General features: G+C 37.0%; 2 protein-coding genes across 7 annotated transcripts in view; one reads left to right on the top strand and one right to left on the bottom strand.

Annotated features, from left to right (window-relative positions):
• CCDC146 (coiled-coil domain containing 146) overlaps window positions 1-21,745 on the top strand; it is a 4,019,163-nt gene that overhangs the window by 1,260,293 nt on the left and 2,737,125 nt on the right. The gene's annotated exons all lie outside the window — the stretch shown is intronic.
• LOC122815746 (fibrinogen beta chain-like) overlaps window positions 1-21,745 on the bottom strand; it is a 674,021-nt gene that overhangs the window by 236,620 nt on the left and 415,656 nt on the right. For 5 of the 6 annotated variants that reach the window (XM_044088499.1, XM_044088501.1, XM_044088503.1 and 2 more), the window contains 4 exons: window positions 18,102-18,161; window positions 11,240-11,302; window positions 9,605-9,664; window positions 3,236-3,298 (listed from right to left, as the gene is read on the bottom strand). In XM_044088499.1, the coding sequence (XP_043944434.1) occupies window positions 3,236-3,298; window positions 9,605-9,664; window positions 11,240-11,302; window positions 18,102-18,161 (246 nt within the window). The remainder of the gene's footprint in view (window positions 1-3,235; window positions 3,299-9,604; window positions 9,665-11,239; window positions 11,303-18,101; window positions 18,162-21,745) is intronic. The other variant, XM_044088500.1, reaches the window with a different exon arrangement.

Genomic DNA, 21,745 nt, shown 5'->3' with positions numbered 1-21,745 from the left:
GCTTCTGTCTGGCGTATGTGTGGCCTGCTTGACTGCAAAACTAGCTAGAGGTTCATAGATACTTCTTAGGCTGTTGATCTGTGGGGATCGTAAGAAGTCTAATCTTATATTCCAGTGTTTTTTAGCCCTTATATTTTCCTTACAAATAACCCAGAGATGTGCTGAACAAGGATATTTTGGGACATTTAGTTTCATCTATCCAAGAGGGACAGGGGTACTGAATTAGGGGTGAATTTGCCATTACGCATCCATTCATCCATATTACCTTTGAATATGATAAGAGAAGTACTCTGCTTTATGTCACGTGAAGCAAGGTTCCTTACAAGCAGTATCTTCCATATTTATGATACCCTTGGCCCTGCAAATCAGTGTGACAGAATAGAGAATTTATTCATATATTAAGTTGCTTGCTTCCATTTGTTTACCAAGATTGTTCACCTCGGCAAAGCACCTTTCAGCAGAAACCTGGGGAGGAAAGCTCCACTAGCAGTATCAGTTTATAGACAAGTGTTAAATGTTAGTCTAACATGGAATTTAAAACTGCTTAGTTATAGGAGTTGAAGTTGTATTCACAGTGTGCACAGTTCAGTATAAACTAACACAGTGTCTAATTGCTTTAGAGCCAAGACAGTGGTATGATTTGTAAGGTATATTACATGCAGATTCTGTTACTTTGTCGTAATATTACTCAAGAAGGCAGGTCTGGCTAGCTTGTAAGCTGAAAAAAGTGGGAGATCCATAGAGAAGGGATGCGATTAAATAGGCTGTTGCTATGTGTTTTCTGGTGTTATCGGTGAGGTCATGTATAGAGGGCACCAACGTTTTGTTAGTTAGTCTTCATGGTATACATTTATTAGTTGTAAAGCTGTCACTGCAAGAAAAATATATGTGCCTTGAAATTCTTTGTAAAAGACTAAACTCAAAGACATGAAAACAGATTCACTGAAAATACACAGACTGTGTTGTTTCTGCTGTAACAAGGTATGTATGAAAGATTATATAAGACTTAAAAGTGGAGCACATCAGTGGCTGGCATGAGCAGGGAAGACCAAACAGATAAAGGGAGTGGTGGAACAGATGGACAGTTTGCTATTCAAAAGTGAGAAGTGAATATTGTAAATAACCTTAATGACTGTGAGAAGACCTTACGAATTTTGGAGAATGTCAGTATGAAGCTGTTTGAATAAGTCTTGTTTGAAAGCATAGGAAACAAATATGTGTATGCTGAAATACTTTAGTATTTTCTTTTCTTCATACATTCCATTGATTAATCCCACATTGTATTGAAGAAGATGTCAGTCATTACTGGTCAAAGGTAATACAGTTTGCATAATATAAACCAGGAATTTTAAATTGCCATTTTTAAAACCTTTTTGTAGGGCATTCCACTTCTTCTGTACAAAAAGCACAGTATACCTGTTTTAGTTGGTTTGGCTGGTTTAGAAGATGCATTGTTTTGTGTTGAACTCTTTAGACCTGTGCAGTAGAAGTTGCAAAAAAAAAAAAAAACCCAAAATGAGTAAAGCTCTTATCCAAGTTAAAATGTTTGCTCTGAAGCAGCTGTGTTATATAACTAGCATTCCAGATTTCTTTTTTTAATTTCTGTGAAAAAAAAACATATTTAAAAATTTTAAAGTGAAGATGTTTGGGTATGGAATGCTTGGATGTTCAAGTTAAAGTAGCAACCTTGTTTGAAGATGGCTGATCCTTGAATTTAGGACAACTGGAGTGACCCTGGAGGAGCAAGCAAATGCTATGAGTTCATTCACAAGAGTTGATACCGAAGCAGGGATTTTGATTTACTTATTTCTGGCCTTATCACATAGATATGCTTGAGATTCAGAGATAATCTGACCACCAGCACTGATTGGCTAACGTGGGTCAGGTAGAATGAGACAGCAAGAATGTCTGATTCACAGTTGAGATAAAGCTGCATAGAGAAACACTTCATTAATGGCTAATTAGCATGTCTCTGAGTAGAACACTGCTGTGTCAGACCTGAACTTGGTATTGTTGTCACTACAAGCCCACGCATTATGGTAATACTGGAACCGCCTTACATATATGCACACACTTGTTTAGATACCCAAGCACAGACACACTCTTTTACACACACACATGCTCTCCCATGAATATGCATGTATACTCCCAGGAGTGCCTTCTGTGTGGAGTCTGCATGTCCTCCCCGCGGTTGGGTAGCGTTCGAAAGACATGCGTGCGCAAATGGGCATGCCTTCGTTGAAGGTTGAGCGTCGAGCTGGCACCTTGGCGTTTCGTAAAAATCTACTGCCAATCATTAGCTGACCGGAATTCCGCTGTGGCGAGACCTTACCGGGAAAAAGCCGAAAGACAAACAACAACAATTCCCAGTCATTCATACAGGACAAACACACACACACACACACACACACTTACTCACTCACTCACTCAAACAGCAAAGCATCCACAAACAAGTCCCTACACACATGCTGACAGTAATGGAAACAGTAACTCTCACAGTTGCAGGCATGCTGCAACACTCATACACCCACACACCCATAAATATGCATGCACACTCCCAGACAGTCATACAGATACACACACACACACACACACACGCATACATGCGCGCACACACACACACACACACACACACACACACACACACACAAATCTAAGGGACAGTTGGGAGCTTGGCCAGTCCACATTGATACACATTTTAATTTTAAGTTGTGAGAATGAACCATAGTCTTCAGCAAAAACATTCTCAGACAGAGGGAAAATGTGCAAACTCCACACAGAAGCTTCCCCATCCAGAGACTGCACAAAGAACCAGGTGCTGCGAAATAGAAGTGGTAAACCATTACACCACTATACTGCCCTTCTTCAAGATTCATTCTGCTAAAATGCCCCACTAGTCCATAAATCACATTTTAAACAATATTGTTGTTCATACTGTTAAATTGAATTAACCTTTTAGTCTTTTGAATTAGTCTAGACATTTTAAGATATGCGGGCACAGTTTCTCTAAAAATTTCAATCGTAGTCACAATTGCATTGGACACACTTGAGAGTTCATGTTATATGGTTAACAGTGATTTAGAAGATGGTTTATTCTCTTAATAAGGGCAAGTGTACTGAACTAGCGGGAGCAGAAGCCTGCTAAGAACTGGCAGAGTTAATCCCAGCACTTATGTGATAGCAAAGTTCAGTACTTATCCAGGATGCTGCTTTTTACTGTTAAAACTATGTTTACCTGTTTTAGTCTTTTGTATTGGTGTAGAAGTTGTGTAGCTTTCTTTTGGTTGCTTCTCTTCACCTGTATTTGGAAAAAAAATGGAAGACTTTAACACTTCACATTTGATGCTCTCAGAATATTAATGTTCTTGGATTTGTTAGTAGTAGATGTTAATGGTATATTGGAGTTTCAGCTCTCCTAATATTTAAGTTATCCTGATACACATTCCCTAAGGAATTCAGAAGTTTTCATAATTGACTGGGTCATACTTACGTACTGATATGAAAACTGTTTCATATTAGATGTAAAATGCTTTCTGCCATGAATACAGGACAAATATATTGAACTATCATGAGCAGTAGCTAAAACCTGGTGGAATTAATCCCAACATTTACTGTGCCAGCAAAGTGTAGTACTTAACCAAGATACTGCAGCAAAAACTTGCTACATTATATAGCTTGGGCATTGGGACAATGGGGCTAATATCTCCATGTAGCATTCCAGGGCAAAACCTTTTAGTTAGTCCTTCAGATGAGATGTTAAACCGAGTTCCCATCTGCTTGATTTGGTGGTAGTTCAGGTGGAAATAAAAGATCCCATGGCATCTATTGTAAAGAGTAGTGGAAGTTCCTTGATGCCCTGGCCAAATTTCCACAAGTGATATTAACACCACCTCAGGACTTCCCTGAAAAGAGGCCAGTAGTCCAGGGGAACTAAGCTGGTTAACAAAGTATAAATAATAAAAACTAAAAAACAATAAATTTGGTCCAGAAACAATACTGGGGCACCAGCACAGTATGAGGTTACATACAACACACTTTTACTCATATTTTCCTTGGAACAACAGCAATACCATTCACATTACTAACATTTTCAGCAGTATTTTTGAAATGCATTTTTGTTAACCAGCAAGCAGACAGACAGGACCTTTGATAAAAAGTCATACTTGAGGCTTATGGTCAGGGAATACCGAAGTGATTTGCAGCACTAATGGAATTTAGTATGACATATTACTGTTATTCAATCTTATAAATACTTTCACTTTTGTTAGAAAAGATGTTTGGGGACATGGAAAGTTTCACCACATTTTGAATGCATTTGCTACATAGAATAATGTCACTACATACAAATTATGTGGAGGATCTTAACTCCTCACCATATTTGTACAAATATATGATATGAAATTCCTGGGTGACTGAATTCCCTGCTTTGCTATAGTAATTATGCAGTCATGTTATAATTTATGGTGGAGCAAAATTGGCAACTGTGTCGTGTAATATCTTTTTACAGTAATTGTACTGTGGCTATGGCACACAGCTTGTTATGCTCTCTTGCCTTTATAGACAAGATATTATAGCAACCATTATGACACATAAGTCAGTACTACAAGGAAGTATTTGCAGCACATGTGGTAATAGAAAGTACAGAACTCCTACTATTTTATCATATAGTACATTACTGTAGCGTAGAATTGCAAACAGAATATTGGATAAATAGCACTCTCTCTATCTGTCTCTCTGACCACACACACACACACACACACACACACACACACACACACAAGTATGCATGTGTATGCCTGTAATACATCACGCACACACGTGTGCACACACACACACACACACACACACATATATATATATATATATATATATATATATATATATATATACATATATATATCTATGGGTAAAGTTGATAAATTCTCTTTGCCGGAGCTTATAAGAGCGAATGTTCAGGAAAGGGATACTCTTTTTTTCTTTGTTTTTCAGTCTGCTGGCTGCTTTTATTGAGATCGGATTGCAGTGGGTTCAGGGAATTTGCCCTAACCCTGCTATTGTGCGATCTGGTAGTTCATATATTTAATTAGTAGAAGGTGTTTTATTTTATTTTGCGTACTATGATAAGTTTTTTGCAATCAGTCTTTAAAGCATTTGATATTTGATGGTATAATTTGTATACATATATATATATATATATATATATATATATATATATATATATATATATATATATATATATATATACGGTTTCACTTCATATACTCAAAATGCTGAAATCCCAAAATTCAGCATTTCGAGTGTATGAAGCCGAAACTTGAGATTAGCCAAAGTGCATAAGCACGAATGCAAGTATGTCGAATCCGCCCTTATGCAGTGACACTACAGTATGGGAAGTGTTTGTTTGGGATGTTTGTGTTCGGACTTACAGGTGAGTGAGTGTATGTGAGCATTTTTGTAACGTATGTGTATGTGTGATGTGTGTGTGTATGTGTTTGTGTGTGTGCGCGAGGGACTGTAGAATGTGTGTGTTTGAGTTTTGTTTTTTTTCTCTGTGCGATTTCGGAGTTAGTATATATAAGTAGGGGCCTGTGAGAGGGGTGCAGCGCTCCCCTTGGGGGTGCAGGATGGCTTGCACCCCATCTTCTGTTTAGTATAGGTATGTGTATGTGTGTTGCTTTATTGTTTCTATTTTATATGGTGTAGGTGTTTTGGTTTGAGTGTGGTATAGTGTATGTGTGTTCGGGTTTGTGATTTCGGCTTCCTGGGGTTTTAGAGTTGTGATGGTTTTGACTTCATGCACTCTAAATGCTGAATTTTGGGATTTCAGCATTTTGAGTATATGACGTGAAACCATTTTTACATATATATATATATATATATATATATATATATATACATATATATATACACACACACACACATATATATATATATATATATATATATATATATATATAGATATATATATATATAGATAGATAGATAAAAAGTTTGTGATGTTTTGCTGTTTTTATCTTATAGTGCATTGCTATAGAATAAAGCAATATAAAGAATAATGACCAAATTATGCTTCCCTTTCACTCACATATATATGCACACACACACACACACACACACGCACACATACACCCACACATACACCCACACCCACACATGCATGTATGCCTTTCTCAGAATTTCCGTACAACAGATTATATGAACTATTGAAATCAGACATTCTGATCCTTAGTTGAAGTATCAGACTTTCACATGCTGAGATAGATTGTGCAGAAAACATATTGGATATCAGAGTATTAGAATCTAGTCATCTTTCATAACAATTTTTCATGTTTCAAAAATGGGTTTCAAGAAATTCTGCAAGATGCAGTACTTAAAATCACTTGGCTACAATGATTGTCTTCTGCTGGCGAATCCACCATGGGGAAAGAATGCCACTTACCTGCACTCAGGTTAACAAATGGAACGTAATTTAACATAACTCAGCTATTTTTCATTAATTACATTTTTTAGTACAGACATATCCTAAAAGTTTTGGATATGAATTTTTGACTGTTTGTGAACCTGAGAAAAACACTGTGATGGTCAGTTATGCTTTTCTCTCAGAATTAAAATGCATATCCAAATTCATGTTAAGCCATGTTTTCCAAAACAACATTGTAAGGTGGCTATGTATTAAATATAGTGCTTTCTTTGGCTGCTACATTCACTCTAATGAAACACACCTTATTTTGCTGCATTTATCCCTGTTTTACAAAACCTGGGTAGCTATTTTACCTAGAAAAGAAATAGCTGCTAGGCTACTCTAGTTATTAACAAATTAATATAATTAAAGCATCCAAAGCTTAACTCTGTGGCAATGTTGAAATTAGTAAAGATGTTCAGTATCTTATATAAGACCTAGTTGTACACATAACTTAGAGGCAATTTCTGCTTAATAAATTTTCCGTGTGCAGACAAAACTTAACCTGAATTAGCATGAGTTACTGGCCTGAGTGAATGGTAGTACAATCCACAGTACTAAAATTACAAGTATCAAAATTTCCAGTAGAGGTTCTATCTTGTGTATGTGTGATCTGCTTAACTGCAAAACTAGTTAGAGGTTCATAGATACTTTGGTACTTACATATTACCGCAATCAGATTTTCGCGAAAATAATGGTTGCTTCCCAGTGTGGAAATGTAACCGATAATGGTGTGACAATGGGTTTTCTTTCACACTGAAGGTTGTTTTAGGCAGGGTTATCAGTAAAAAATGAGTAAACTAATGTCGCTGTTTAGGTATGCACTTTACCGCCAACATGTCCTGTAGCTCGCAGTAAAGTGCATACAAGCTTCAACTGTCAGGTCTGCTGTCTTCCTCACTGCAATTGCTCTCCAGTTTCCCCCACATAAAAAGGCACAGACACAGGAATTATGCTTTTGCTTCACTTTTTATTTTTAACAAATTTTAAACATAGGTTCAGGTCCAAACATGGCAGTAATGACAGGAAGAAGTGCAGCATCAGCCAGTAACATGTCTTCCGTACTGTTTTTAGTAGGATTAATCAGGAACCCGTAATCAGCTATCAACATCATCTACCCTCAGCGAATGGAAAGTGACTCACAAAAAACACCCTGTAACTTTCTAACATTTAAATATCTGAAGTTCAAGGATTGCTGCCTTCCCTAGTTTGTGTGTCAAGATTTTCAATAAAGTTGCTAAGAAGCTGTCCCCGTTTGGGAAGCGATGTCCACAGTTTGCACAAAATGAAAGATATAAGGTCAGTTCCTGAATAAACCTATTAAGACCATTTCAGGAAACAGCTTGATGATACGATTCTTCCTGTCTTTTGTGACATGTAGCATGCTTTTTCAGTAGGATCTGATCATATGTTTAGACAGTGTTAAAAATGCAACGTTAACCAAAACCATCCTTCATATCTTTGTGTGCTTGCCTTCTCCACGGATTCCTTCCACTCAGTGAAAATAATCCATTCGTCAGTACGGTAGCAGGCATGACGATTCGAGCGTGCGTGTGTAATGTATGCAAAAACAGGAGGAGGGTTTTCTGAAATGTTTCTTTTCCCCAAGCTAATGCATAGTTATTCCACAGCAGTAAACACTGTGATTACCACTGTGCAGTGTTTCTTGGCCACGTCTCTACCGAAGTATCCGAAATTCACAAACACTTAAATCTAATTGCGATAATACATAAGCACCGATACTTCTTAGGCTATTGATCTGTAAGGATCATAAGAAGTCTAATCTTATATTCCAGTGTTTTTTTAGCCATTATATTTTCCATACAAATAACCTAGAGATGTGCTGAACAAGGATATTTTGGGACATTTAGTTGTTTCCCCTATCCAAGAGGGACAGGGGTACTGAATTGGGGGTGAATTTGCCATTACGCATTCATTCATCCATCCATATTACCTTTGAATATGATAAGAGAAATACTCTGCTTTATGTCATGTGGAGCAAGGTTCCATAGAAGCAATATCTTCCATCACTCTTTTATTTTGTAAAAATTATTGAAATCTGTTGATCAGATGTTTACGATACCACTGGCCCTGCAAATCAGTGTGACAGAATAGAGAATTTATTTATATATTAAGTTGCTTGCTTCCATTTGTTTACCAAGATTGTTCACCTGGGCAAAGCACCTTTCAGCAGAAACCTGGGGAGAAAAGCTCCACTAGCGGTATCAGTTTATAGACAAGTGTTAAATGTCAGTCTAACATGGCATTTAAAACTGCTTAGTTATAGGAGTTGAAATTGTATTCACAGTGTGCAGAGTTCAGTATAAATTTAACACAGTGTCTAATTGTTTTAGAGCCAAAACAGTGGTATGATTTGTAAGGTATATTACATGCAGATTCTGTTACTTTGTTGTAGTATTACTCAAGGAGGCAGGTCTGGCTAGCTTGTAAGCTGAAAAAAGTGGGAGATCATAGAGAAGGGATGAGAGTAAATAGGCTGCTGCTATGTGTTTTCTGGTGTTATCGGTGAGGTCATGTGTAGAGGCACCGACTTTTTGTTGGTCTTCATGGTATAAATTTATTAGTTGTAAAGCTGTCACTGCAAGAAAAATATATGTGCCTTGAAATTCTTTATAAAAGACTAAACTCAAAGACATGAAAACAGAGTCACTGAAAATACACAGACTGTGTTGTTTCTGCTGAAAAAGGTATGTATGAAAGATTATATAAGACTTAAAAGTGGAGCACATCAGTGGCTGGCATGAGCAGGGAAGACCAAACAGATAAAGGGAGTGGTGGAACAGATGGACAGTTTGCTATTCAAAAGTGAGAAGTGAATATTTTAAATAACCTTAATGACTGTGAGAAGACCTTACGAATTTTGGAGAATGTCAGTATGAAGCTGTTTGAATAAGTCTTGTTTGAAAGCATAGGAAACAAATATGTGTATGCTGAAATACTTTAGTATTTTCTTTTCTTCATACATTCCATTGATTAATCCTACATAGTATTGAAGAAGATGTCAGTCATTACTGGTCAAAGATAAGACAGCTTGCATAATATAAACCAGGAATTTTAAATTGCCATTTTTAAAACCTTTTTGTAGGGCATTCTACTTTTTCTGATAAAAAAAGCACAGTTTACCTGTTTCAGTTGGCTTGACAGGTTTAGACGATGCGTTGTTTTGTGTTAAACTCTTTGGATCTGTGCAGTACAAGTTGCAAAAAAAAAAAAAAACCCAAAATGAGTAAAGCTCTTATCCAAGTTAAAATGTTTGCTCTAAAACAGCTGTGTTATATAACTAGCATTCCAGATTTCTTTTTTTTAATTTCTGTGAAAAAAACATATTTAAAAATTTTAAAGTGAAGATGTTTGGATATGGAATGCTTGGATGTTCAAGTTATAGTAGTAACCTTGTTTGAACATGGGTGATCCTTGAATTTAGGGCAACTGCAGTGACCCTGGAGGAGCAAGCAAATGCTATGAGTTCATTCACAATAGTTGATACCTTAGTAGAGATTTTGACTTACTTATTTCTGGCCTTATCACATAGATATGCTTGAGATTCAGAGATAATCTGACCATCAGCGCTGATTGGCTAACATGTGGGTCAGTTAGAATGAGACAGCAAGAATGTCTGATTCACAGTTGAGATAAAGCTGCATATAGAAACACTTCATTAATGGCTAATTAGCATGTCTGTGAGTAGAACACTGCTGTGTCAGACCTGAACTTGGTAGTGTTGTCACTACAAGCTCACACATTATGGTAATACTGGAACCTCCTTACATGTATGCACACACTTGTTTAGATACCCAAGCACAGACACACTCTGTTACACACGCGCGCACACACATACACACACACACACGTGCTCACCCATGAATATGTATACTCCCAGTCATTCATACAGCCACACACACACACACACACACACACACACACACACACACACACACACACACACACACTTACTCACTCACTCAAACAGCAAAGCATCCACAAACAAGTGCCTATACACATGCTGACAGTCATTGAAACAGTAACTCTCACAGTTGCAGGCATGCTGCAACACTCATACACCCACACACCCTTAAATATGCATGCACACTCCCAGACAGTCATACAGATACACTCACACACACACACACACACACACACACACACACACACACACACACACACACACAGACAAATCCTAGGGAGAGTTGGGAACTTGGCCAGTCCACACTGATACACCTTTTAATTTTAAGTTGTGAGAATGAACCATAGTCTTCAGCAAACACATTCTCAGACACAGGAAAAATGTGCAAACTCCACACAGAAGCTTCCCCATCCAGAGACTGCACAAAGAACCAGGTGCTGAGAAATAGCAGTGGTAAAACATTATACCACTATACTGCCCTTCTTCAAGATTCATTCTGCTAAAATGCCCCACCAGTCCATAAATCACATTTTAAACAATATTTTTGTTCATATTGTTAAACTGAATTAACCTTTTAGTCTTTTGAGTTAGTCTAGACATTTTAAGATATGTGGGCACAGTTTCTCTAAAAATTTAAATCGTAGTCACAATTACATGGGACACACTTGAGAGATCATGTTATATGGTTAACAATCATTTAGAAGATGGTTTATTCTCTTAATAAGGACAAGTATACTGAACTAGCAGGAGCAGAAGCCTGCTAAGAACTGGCAGAGTTAATCCCAGCACATGTGTGATAGCAAAGTTCAGTACTTATCCAGGATGCTGCTTTCTACTTTTAAAACTATGTTTACCTGTTTTAGTCTTTTGTATTGGTGTAGAAGTTGTGTAGCTTTCTTTTGGTTGCTTCTCTTCACCTATATTTGGGAAAAAAAAAATGGAAGACCATAACACTTAAAAAAACACATTTGATGCTCTCAGAATATTAATGTTCTTGGATTTGTTGGTAGTAGATGTTAATGGTATATTGGAGTTTCAGATCTACTAATATTTAAGTTATCCTGATATACATTCCCTAAGGAATTCAGAATTTTTCATAACTGACTGGGTCATACTTACGTGCTGATGTGAAAACTGTTGCATATTAGATGTAAAATGCTTTCTGCCCTGAATACAGGACAAATACATTGAACTATCATGAGCAGTAGCTAAAACCTGGTGGAATTAATCCCAACATTTGCTGTGCCAGGAAAGTGTAGTACTTAACCAAGATACTGCAGCAAAAACTTGCTACATTATAAAGCTTGGGCAATGGGGCTAATATCCCCATGTAGCATTCTAGGGCAAAACCTTTTAATTAGTCCTTCAGATGAGATATTTAACCAAGGTCCCATCTGCTTGATTTGGTGGTAGTTCAGGTGGAAATAAAAGATCCCAAGTCATCTATTGTAAAGAATAGTGGAAGTTCCTTGATCACCTAGCCAAATTTCCACAAGTGATATTAACACCACCTCAGGTCTTCCCTGAAAAGAGGCCAGTAGCCCAGGGGAACTAAGCTGGCTAACAAGGCATAAATAATAAAAACTAAAAAACAATACATTTGGTCCAGAAACAATACCGGGGCACCAGCACAATATGAGGTTACATACAACACACTTTTACTCATATTTTCCTTGGAGCAACAGCAATACCATTCACATTACTAACATTTTCGGCAGTATTTTTGAAATGCATTTTTCTTAACCAGCAAGCAGACAGACAGGACCTTTGATAAAAAGTCATACTTGGGGCTTATGGTCAGGGAATACCGAAGTGCTTTGCAGCACTAATGGAATTTAGTATGACATATTACTGTTATTCAATGTTATAAATACTTTCACTTTTGTTAGAAAAGATGTTTGGGTGACATGGAAAGTTTCACCACATTTTGAATGCATTTGCTACATAGAATAATGTCACTACATAAAAATTATGTGGAGGATCTTAACTCCTCACCATATTTGCACAAATATAGGATATGCAATTCCTGGGTGCCTGAATTCCCTGCTGTGCTATAGTAATTATGCAGTCATGTTATAATTTATGGTGGAGCAAAATTGGCAACTGTGTCGTGTAATATCTTTTTACAGTAATTGTACTGTGGCTATGGCACACAGCTTGTTATGCTCTCTTGCCTTTATAGACAAGATATTATAGCAACCATTGTGACACAGATAAGTCAGTACTACAAGGAAATATTTACAGCACATGTGGTAATAGAAAGTACAGAACTCGTACTATTTTATCATATAGTACATTACTGTAGTGTAGAATTGCAAACAGAATATTGGATAAATAGCACTCTCTGCATCTGTCCACACACACACACACACACACACAAGTATGCATGTGTATGCCTGTAATACATCACGCACACACACACACACACAAACACACACACACACACACACATATATATATATATATATATATATATATATATATATATATATATATACATATATATATCTATGGGTAAAGATGATAAATTCTCTTTGCCGGAGCTTATAAGAGCGAATGTTCAGGAAAGGGATACTCTTTTTTTTCTTTGTTTTTCAGTCTGCTGGCTGCTTTTATTTAGATCGGATTGCAGTGGGTTCAGGGAATTTGCCCTAACCCTGCTATTGTGCGATCTGGTAGTTCATATATTTAATTAGTAGAAGGTGTTTTATTTTATTTTGCGTACTATGATAAGTATTTTGCAATCAGTCTTTAAAGCATTTGATATTTGATGGTATAATTTGTATACATATATATATATATATATATATATATATATATATATATATATATACGGTTTCACTTCATATACTCAAAATGCTGAAATCCCAAAATTCAGCATTTCGAGTGTATGAAGCCGAAACTTGAGATTAGCCAAAGTGCATAAGCACGAATGCAAGTATGTCGAATCCGCCCTTATGCAGTGATGCTACATTATGGGAAGTGTTTGTTTGGGATGTTTGTGTTCGGACTTTCAGGTGAGTGAGTGTATGTGAGCGTTTTTGTAACGTATGTGTATGTGTGATGTGTGTGTGTTTGTGTGTGTGCGCGAGGGACTGTAGAATGTGTGTGTTTGAGTTTTGTTTTTTTTCTCTGTGCGATTTCGGAGTTAGTATATATAAGTAGGGGCCTGTGAGAGGGGTGCAGCGCTCCCCTTGGGGGTGCAGGATGGCTTGCACCCCATCTTCTGTTTAGTATAGGTATGTGTATGTGTGTTGCTTTATTGTGTTTCTGTTTTTTATGGTGTAGGTGTTTTGGTTTGAGTGTGGTATAGTGTATGTGTGTTCGGGTTTGTGATTTCGGCTTCCTGGGGTTTCAGAGTTGTGATGGTTTTGACTTCATGCACTCTAAATGCTGAATTTTGGGATTTCAGCATTTTGAGTATATGACGTGAAACCATTTTTACATATATATATATATATATATATATATATATATATATATATATACACACACACACACACACACCCACACATACATGTACACACACACACACACACACATATATATATATATATATATATATATATATATATATATAGATAGATAGATAGATAAAAAGTTTGTGATGTTTTGCTGTTTTTATCTTATAGTGCATTGCTATAGAATAAAGCAATATAAAGAATAATGACCAAATTATGCTTCCCTTTCACTCACACACACACACACACACACACACACACACACACACACACACACACACACGCGCACACACACACACGCACACATACACCCACACATACACCCACACCCACACATGCATGTATGCCTTGCTCAGAATTTCCGTACAACAGATTATATGAACTATTGAAATCAGACATTCTGATCCTTAATTGAAGTATCAGACTTTCACATGCTGAGATAGATTGTGCAGAAAACATATTGGATATCAGAGTATTAGAATCTAGTCATCTTTCATAACAATTTTTCATGTTTCAAAAATGGGTTTCAAGAAATTCTGCAAGATGCAGTACTTAAAATCACTTGGCTACAATGATTGTCTTCTGCTGGCGAATCCACCATGGGGAAAGAATGCCACTTATCTGCACTCAGGTTAACAAATGGAACGTAATTTAACATAACTCAGCTATTTTTCATTAATTACATTTTTAGTACAGACATATCCTAAAAGTTTTGGATATGAATTTTTGACTGTTTGTGAACCTGAGAAAAACACTGTGATGGTCAGTTATGCTTTTCTCTCAGAATTAAAATGCATATCCAAATTCATGTTAAGCCATGTTTTCCAAAACAACATTGTAAGGTGGCTATGTATTAAATATAGTGCTTTCTTTGGCTGCTACATTCACTCTAATGAAACACACCTTATTTTGCTGCATTTATCCCTGTTTTACAAAACCTGGGTAGCTATTTTACCTAGAAAAAGAAATAGCTGCTAGGCTACTCTAGTTATTAACAAATTAATATAATTAAAGCATCCAAAGCTTAACTCTGTGGCAATGTTGAAATTAATAAAGATGTTCAGTATCTTATATAAGACCTAGTTGTACACATAACTTAGAGGCAATTTCTGCTTAATAAATTTTCCGTGTGCAGACAAAACTTAACCTGAATTAGCATGAGTTACTGGCCTGAGTGAATGGTAGTACAATCCACAGTACTAAAATTACAAGTATCAAAATTTCCAGTAGAGGTTCTATCTTGTGTATGTGTGATCTGCTTAACTGCAAAACTAGTTAGAGGTTCATAGATACTTCGGTACTTACATATTACCGCAACCAGATTTTCACGAAAATAATGGTTGCTTCCCAGTGTGGAAATGTAACCGATAATGGTGTGACAATGGGTTTTCTTTCACACTGAAGGTTGTTTTAGGCAGGGTTATCAGTAAAAAATGAGTAAACTAATGTCGCTGTTTAGGTATGCACTTTACTGCCAACATGTCCTGTAGCTCGCAGTAAAGTGCACACAAGCTTCAACTGTCAGGTCTGCTGTCTTACTCACTGCAATTGCTCTCCAGTTTCCCCCACATAAAAAGGCACAAACACAGGAATTATGCTTTTGCTTCACTTTTTATTTTTAACAAATTTTAAACATAGGTTCAGGTCCAAACATGGCAGTAATGACAGGAAGAAGTGCAGCATCACCCAGTAACATGTCTTCCGTACTGTTTTTAGTAGGATTAATCAGGAACCCGTAATCAGCTATCAAGATCATCTACCCTCAGCGAATGGAAAGTGACTCACAAAAAACACCCTGTAACTTTCTAACATTTAAATATCTGAAGTTCAAGGATTGCTGCCTTCCCTAGTTTGTGTGTCAAGATTTTCAATAAAGTTGCTAAGAAACTGTCCCCGTTTGGGAAGCGATGTCCACAGTTTGCACAAAATGAAAGATATAAGGTCAGTTCCTGAATAAACCTATTAAGACCATTTCAGGAAACAGCTTGATGATACGATTCTTCCTGTCTTTTGTGACATGTAGCATGCTTTTTCAGTGGGATCTGATCATATGTTTAGACAGTGTTAAAAATGCAACATTAACCAAAACCATCCTTCATATCTTTGTGTGCTTGCCTTCTCCATGGATTCCTTCCACTCAGTGAAAATAATCCATTCGTCAGTACGGTAGCAGGCATGACGATTCGAGCGTGCGTGTGTAATGTATGCAAAAACAGGAGGAGGGTTTTCTGAAATGTTTCTTTTCCCCAAGCTAATGCATAGTTATTCCACAGCAGTAAACACTGTGATTACCACTGTGCAGTGTTTCTTGGCCTCGTCTCTACCGAAGTATCCGAAATTCACAAACACGAAAATCTAATTGCGATAATACATAAGCACCGATACTTCTTAGGCTATTGATCTGTAAGGATCATAAGAAGTCTAATCTTATATTCCAGTGTTTTTTTAGCCATTATATTTTCCATACAAATAACCTAGAGATGTGCTGAACAAGGATACTTTGGGACATTTAGTTGTTTCCCCTATCCAACAGGGACAGGGGTACTGAATTGGGGGTTAATTTGCCATTACGCATTCATTCATCCATCCATATTACCTTTGAATATGATAAGAGAAATACTCTGCTTTATGTCATGTGGAGCAAGGTTCCATAGAAGCAGTATCTTCCATCACTCTTTTATTTTGTAAAAATTATTGAAATCTGTTGATCAGATGTTTACGGTACCACTGGCCCTGCAAATCAGTGTGACAGAATAGAGAATTTATTTATATATTAAGTTGCTTGCTTCCATTTGTTTACCAAGATTGTTCACCTGGGCAAAGCACCTTTCAGCAGAAACCTGGGGAGAAAAGCTCCACTAGCGGTATCAGTTTATAGACAAGTGTTAAATGTCAGTCTAACATGGCATTTAAAACTGCTTAGTTATAAGAGTTGAAATTGTATTCACAGTGTGCAGAGTTCTGTATAAATTTAACACAGTGTCTAATTGTTTTAGAGCCAAAACAGTGGTATGATTTGTAAGGTATATTACATGCAGATTCTGTTACTTTGTTGTAGTATTACTCAAGGAGGCAGGTCTGGCTAGCTTGTAAGCTGAAAAAAGTGGGAGATCCATAGAGAAGGGATGCGATTAAATAGGCTGTTGCTATGTGTTTTCTGGTGTTATCGGTGAGGTCATGTGTAGAGGGCACCGACTTTTTGTTAGTCTTCATAGTATACATTTATAAGTTGTAAAGCTGTCATTGTAAGAAAAATATATATGTCTTGAAATGCTTTTGTAAAAGACTAAACTCAAAGACATGAAAACAGATTCACTGAAAATACACAGACTGCGTTCTTTCTGCTGTAACATGGCATGTAAGAAAAATTATATAAGACTTAAAAGTAGAACACATCAGTGGCTGGCATGAGAAGGGAAGACCAAACAGATAAAGCGAGTGGTGGAACAGAGGGACAGTTTGCTATTCAAAAGTGAGAAGTTCATAGGTTCATAGGTTCATACTAGGCTATCTGCCCTAGGGCATTTATAAGCCTAGCCAGAATGTGTTTGGCTTTCGCCACCCATTTTAAATTTATTTTGCTATGCCCTTTTTCGAGGTTAGTATACTGTGCCTCTGTCTAACAGTGACACAGAAGTGATAGCCGGGGTAAACCTACGATCTCCCATCCACTCATCAAGATTCCTCTTGAAGAGAGTCAATGAGGGACTCTGCCTAACCTGGACTGGGATTTTATTCCAGAGTGAAGGGAGCCTCTAGGTTATGAATTTGTCCCTCCAGCATATCCTATTTATTTCAGTGCTGAGGTTCAAGTCTCTCGAGCGCGTAGCTCGATGGGATTTGGATTTTCTGAGGTGCAGCATGTCCATTAATTCCGGGTTGGACATGGCTTTATACGTCAGGCACAGATCGCCTCTGAACAGGCGATATGCCACTGAGTAGAGCTGAATGGTGTAAATAACCTTAATGACTGTGAGAAGACCTTACGAATTTTGGAGAATGTCAGTATGAAGCTGTTTGAATAAGTCTTTTTTGAAAGCATAGGAAACAAATATGTGTATGCTGAAATACTTTAGTATTTTCTTTTCTTCATACATTCCATTGATTAATCCCACATTGTATTGAAGATGATGTCAGTCATTACTGGTCAAAGGTAAGACAGTTTGCATAATATAAACCAGGAATTTTAAATTGCCATTTTTAAAACCTTTTTGTAGGGCATTCCACTTTTTTCTGTTAAAAAAGCACAGTTTACCTGTTTCAGTTGGCTTGGCTGGTTTAGATGATGTGTTGTTTTGTGTTGAACTCTTTGGATCTGTGCAGTAGAAGTTGCAAAAAAAAACAAAACAAAATGAGTAAAGTTCTTATCCGAGTTAAAATGTTTGCTCTAAAACAGCTGTGTTATATAACTAGCATTCCAGATTTCTTTTTTAATTTCTGTGAAAAAAACATATTTAAAATTTTTAAAGTGAAGATGTTGTTGTATAGAATGCTTGGATGTTCAAGTTAAAGTAGTAATCTTGTTTGAAGATGGCTGATCCTTGAACTTAGGAAAATTGCAGTGACCCTGGAGGAGCAAACAGATGTTATGAGTTCATTCACAAGAGCTGATATGAAGCAGATTTTGAATTACTTATTTCTGGCCTTATCACATAGATATGCTTGAGATTCAGAGATAATCTGACCACCAGCACTGATTGGCTAACATGTTAGAATGACACAGCAAGAATATCTGATTCACAGCTAAGATAACGCTGCATCGAGAAACACTTCATTAATGGCTAATTAGCATGTCTCTGAGTAGAACACTCCTCTGTCAGACCTGACCTTGTTAGTGTTGTCACTACAAGCCCACGCATTATGGTAATACTGGAACCTCCTTACATGTATGCACACACTTGTTTAGATACCCAAGCACAGACTCTCTCACACCGATACACACACACACACACGCACACACTCGCTCACTCACTCACTCACTCACTCACTCACTCACTCACTCACTCACTCACTCACTCACTCACTCACTCACCAAAGCAGCCACAAACAAGTCCCTGCACACGTGATGACAGTCATGGAAACACTAATTGACACACTTGCAGGCATGCTGCAACACACATACACATGAATATACATGCACACTCCCAGACAGTGATAGACAGACAGACACGTGCATGCATGAACACACACACACACACACACACACACACACACACACACACACACACACACACACACACACACACACAAACATACACACATGCTCACGGCTGACTTCCTGTACTTATCTTACACAGGGAGACTATCCAGACACACACACACACACCTGCAGCCCTACACTCATAACTCTGTGTATCTACCTATAGTGACAGTAGAAGCTGTAGCAGTCCCTTCTATGGATGAGTGCCATGTCCTCAGCAAAAGAATCACGTAACTATATTAATCCACTGCCAGCACCATTTCCTGGAGAGAGCATGTGATTAATTTGCATTATCTACTCCCCTGGACTGTCATATTTGCATGCAGCAGGGAGAACTTTGTCTGTGCTACAACCACTGCCAGTGGAAAACAGTGGCAGCAGAGTAATCTCTGAATGACACAGGTTTACCTTAATATGGAAACCTGTGGATTTAAGATTTATGTATTTCACTAAGCATTATGACTCCCAGGGATGGTGTATAGAAACAAAATGTCTGGTAGAGTTTATGCTGTAATATAAGCACATTACACTGAAAATAGTAAAATGTGATAACACTAAAGGGTCTAAAGAGTAATGGATAATTAGTGAGCAAGCTAAAAGAGACTCTTATTTGTAAAAGAAAACATTGTTTTTCAATTTTGTGCCATATAAAAGTGAAACAATTTAAATGCCTGTCTTGGAAGGAGGAACATTTGCAAGGAAACTATCTGTAAACGGATCCCTATTACATTATTGAAAGTACAGAAGACTGAATTTCACAACAATGAGATGAAAAGATCATATTTAAAAGAGTGAAAATTGACATTGCTGAAACTTGAAACAACAAACCACCAACTGAGCATGTCAAACAGCATTATGAGATTCTGATTGGAGATCACTGTGTACACACAAAAAACAGCTACTCCATTTAAACTAATAATTTAACAAAAAATTATACCCTATTAATTGTCTTTGCAGGGGGGATGCACCCCCCCACACCCCCTGCAAATTATATATACCAACTCCGAGATCGCATTACACTAAGGAAAAGGGTAAATTTCCCGAGCCTCACTGTACTGCAGTCTCGATTAAGAAGCGTTATAAGCCGTACATTTCAGCATTAAAATTTAGCATTTTTTTTCCAAAATCTCTTTATTTCAGTTTTCTTTTTTTTCCAAATAATAATAACAATACAATAACTCAAAAACACAAATAAACAATGCAAATACATATCTAAAGAAAACAGACAACAATCTTGTTTCGAGAAAATTATTTATATATATATATATATATATAGAGAGAGAGAGAGAGATACAATATATACACTAGAAGTCACTACATCATCAAGTAGAGTATGAGAATTCTTATGTTCATTTGGTCTCATAAGGGATAGTTGAATGGGGATAGTCTATATAGAAAGTAAAGACAGAAATTCAACCATTCATTGTATGGTTAGGGGAAATATCTAGATACACATATACTAAGAGAAGGGGAAGATGCAAGAAAACTGATTATATTACATTCATTTCTTATTAAAATGTTAGCTTTTCATGTCAATTTGTGGGCGAATTTTATTTGTCAAGAATTATATCTAGTAAGTAACCCCAATATTTTTGGTAATAGCATTTGTTTATTAAAATTTAGTATTTAAATAGAGCACCTGGTTTCAGACTATGCATCGCAATCTCCATTCATGATTTCAAGTTTCGGCAATGTCAAATTTGTTTTTTTTTTTTTTAACTTACATAATGTCCAGATTTTTGCTTCATATTTTTCTCTCGCTCCTCATAAAATTTGTGATTTTCTGTCACACCACTGGGGATTAACGTCAGACAATAATGATGTGCATTTGACTTCACATCATTCAGAAAAATGCATGTCAATAAAAATCCTGTTACTGTAGCAAAATTCTAAGTTTATAAGAGCAATATTTAAAATATTTAAAATCTGTCTCTATTTTTGGGCCCTTATCCCCCTAATGTTTTATGCTTTGTCAAGATTTCTAGAGCTAGTAGTTTGAGAGGTATGTCTGTAAACTCTCAGGACAATCACAGATTGGCATTTCTATCCTTCCAGAGGTAGGGAATTTTGTTTAGTACTGCTTAATATTGATGAGAAGCACAAATGTTATGTGTGCTAGTCTTGGGGAGGGGGTAGAGTGAATTAACCTTGTACTATCTCCCCAAAAGTGACCACAGCTCAAGAATAACTTGGCAGAGTGATTCAAAGAAAAAAGTTATCACCAAGGGTTGGCAGAAGTTGTTTCAATCATGCTTTTTTTATCACTCAACACTCAATAATAGTGCTGTCGATGACTGACATGTATCTGCAGCCGAGTATCAGATGTAACATTACAAAACTTTATCCATGAGGCTTTGAAAAGTGCCAGGGGTTTTATGAAGTCTGAAGGCTAAGTCAGTACAATGAAATCAACCGTTAGGGGTGGAGAGTGATACCTTCTCCATGCTTGAGGATGAGGGTAATCTGAGGTTATCAAAAGTATGCTTTGCCATGCCCCTCTTTGATGTTATCTGTTCTGTGATTTGGGTAAGTGCCACATTTGGAAATGGCATTCAGTTTTCAGAAATGATTACAAAATCTTTTGAAGCCATCCAGCTTAGGGACCAACACAACTGGAATGTTCCATTCACTTTGCAACTCCTAGTGTAAGCATTTTTTTACATCTTCACTTATTGCTTTTCTTTTGGATGCCAGTATCC

Source organism: Protopterus annectens, chromosome 11.part0, assembly GCF_019279795.1.
Source record: "Protopterus annectens isolate FY-2018-M chromosome 11.part0, PAN1.0, whole genome shotgun sequence".
In the NCBI taxonomy this organism is placed as follows: domain Eukaryota; kingdom Metazoa; phylum Chordata; order Ceratodontiformes; family Protopteridae; genus Protopterus; species Protopterus annectens.
This window is presented reverse-complemented; position numbering and strand designations above follow the sequence as displayed.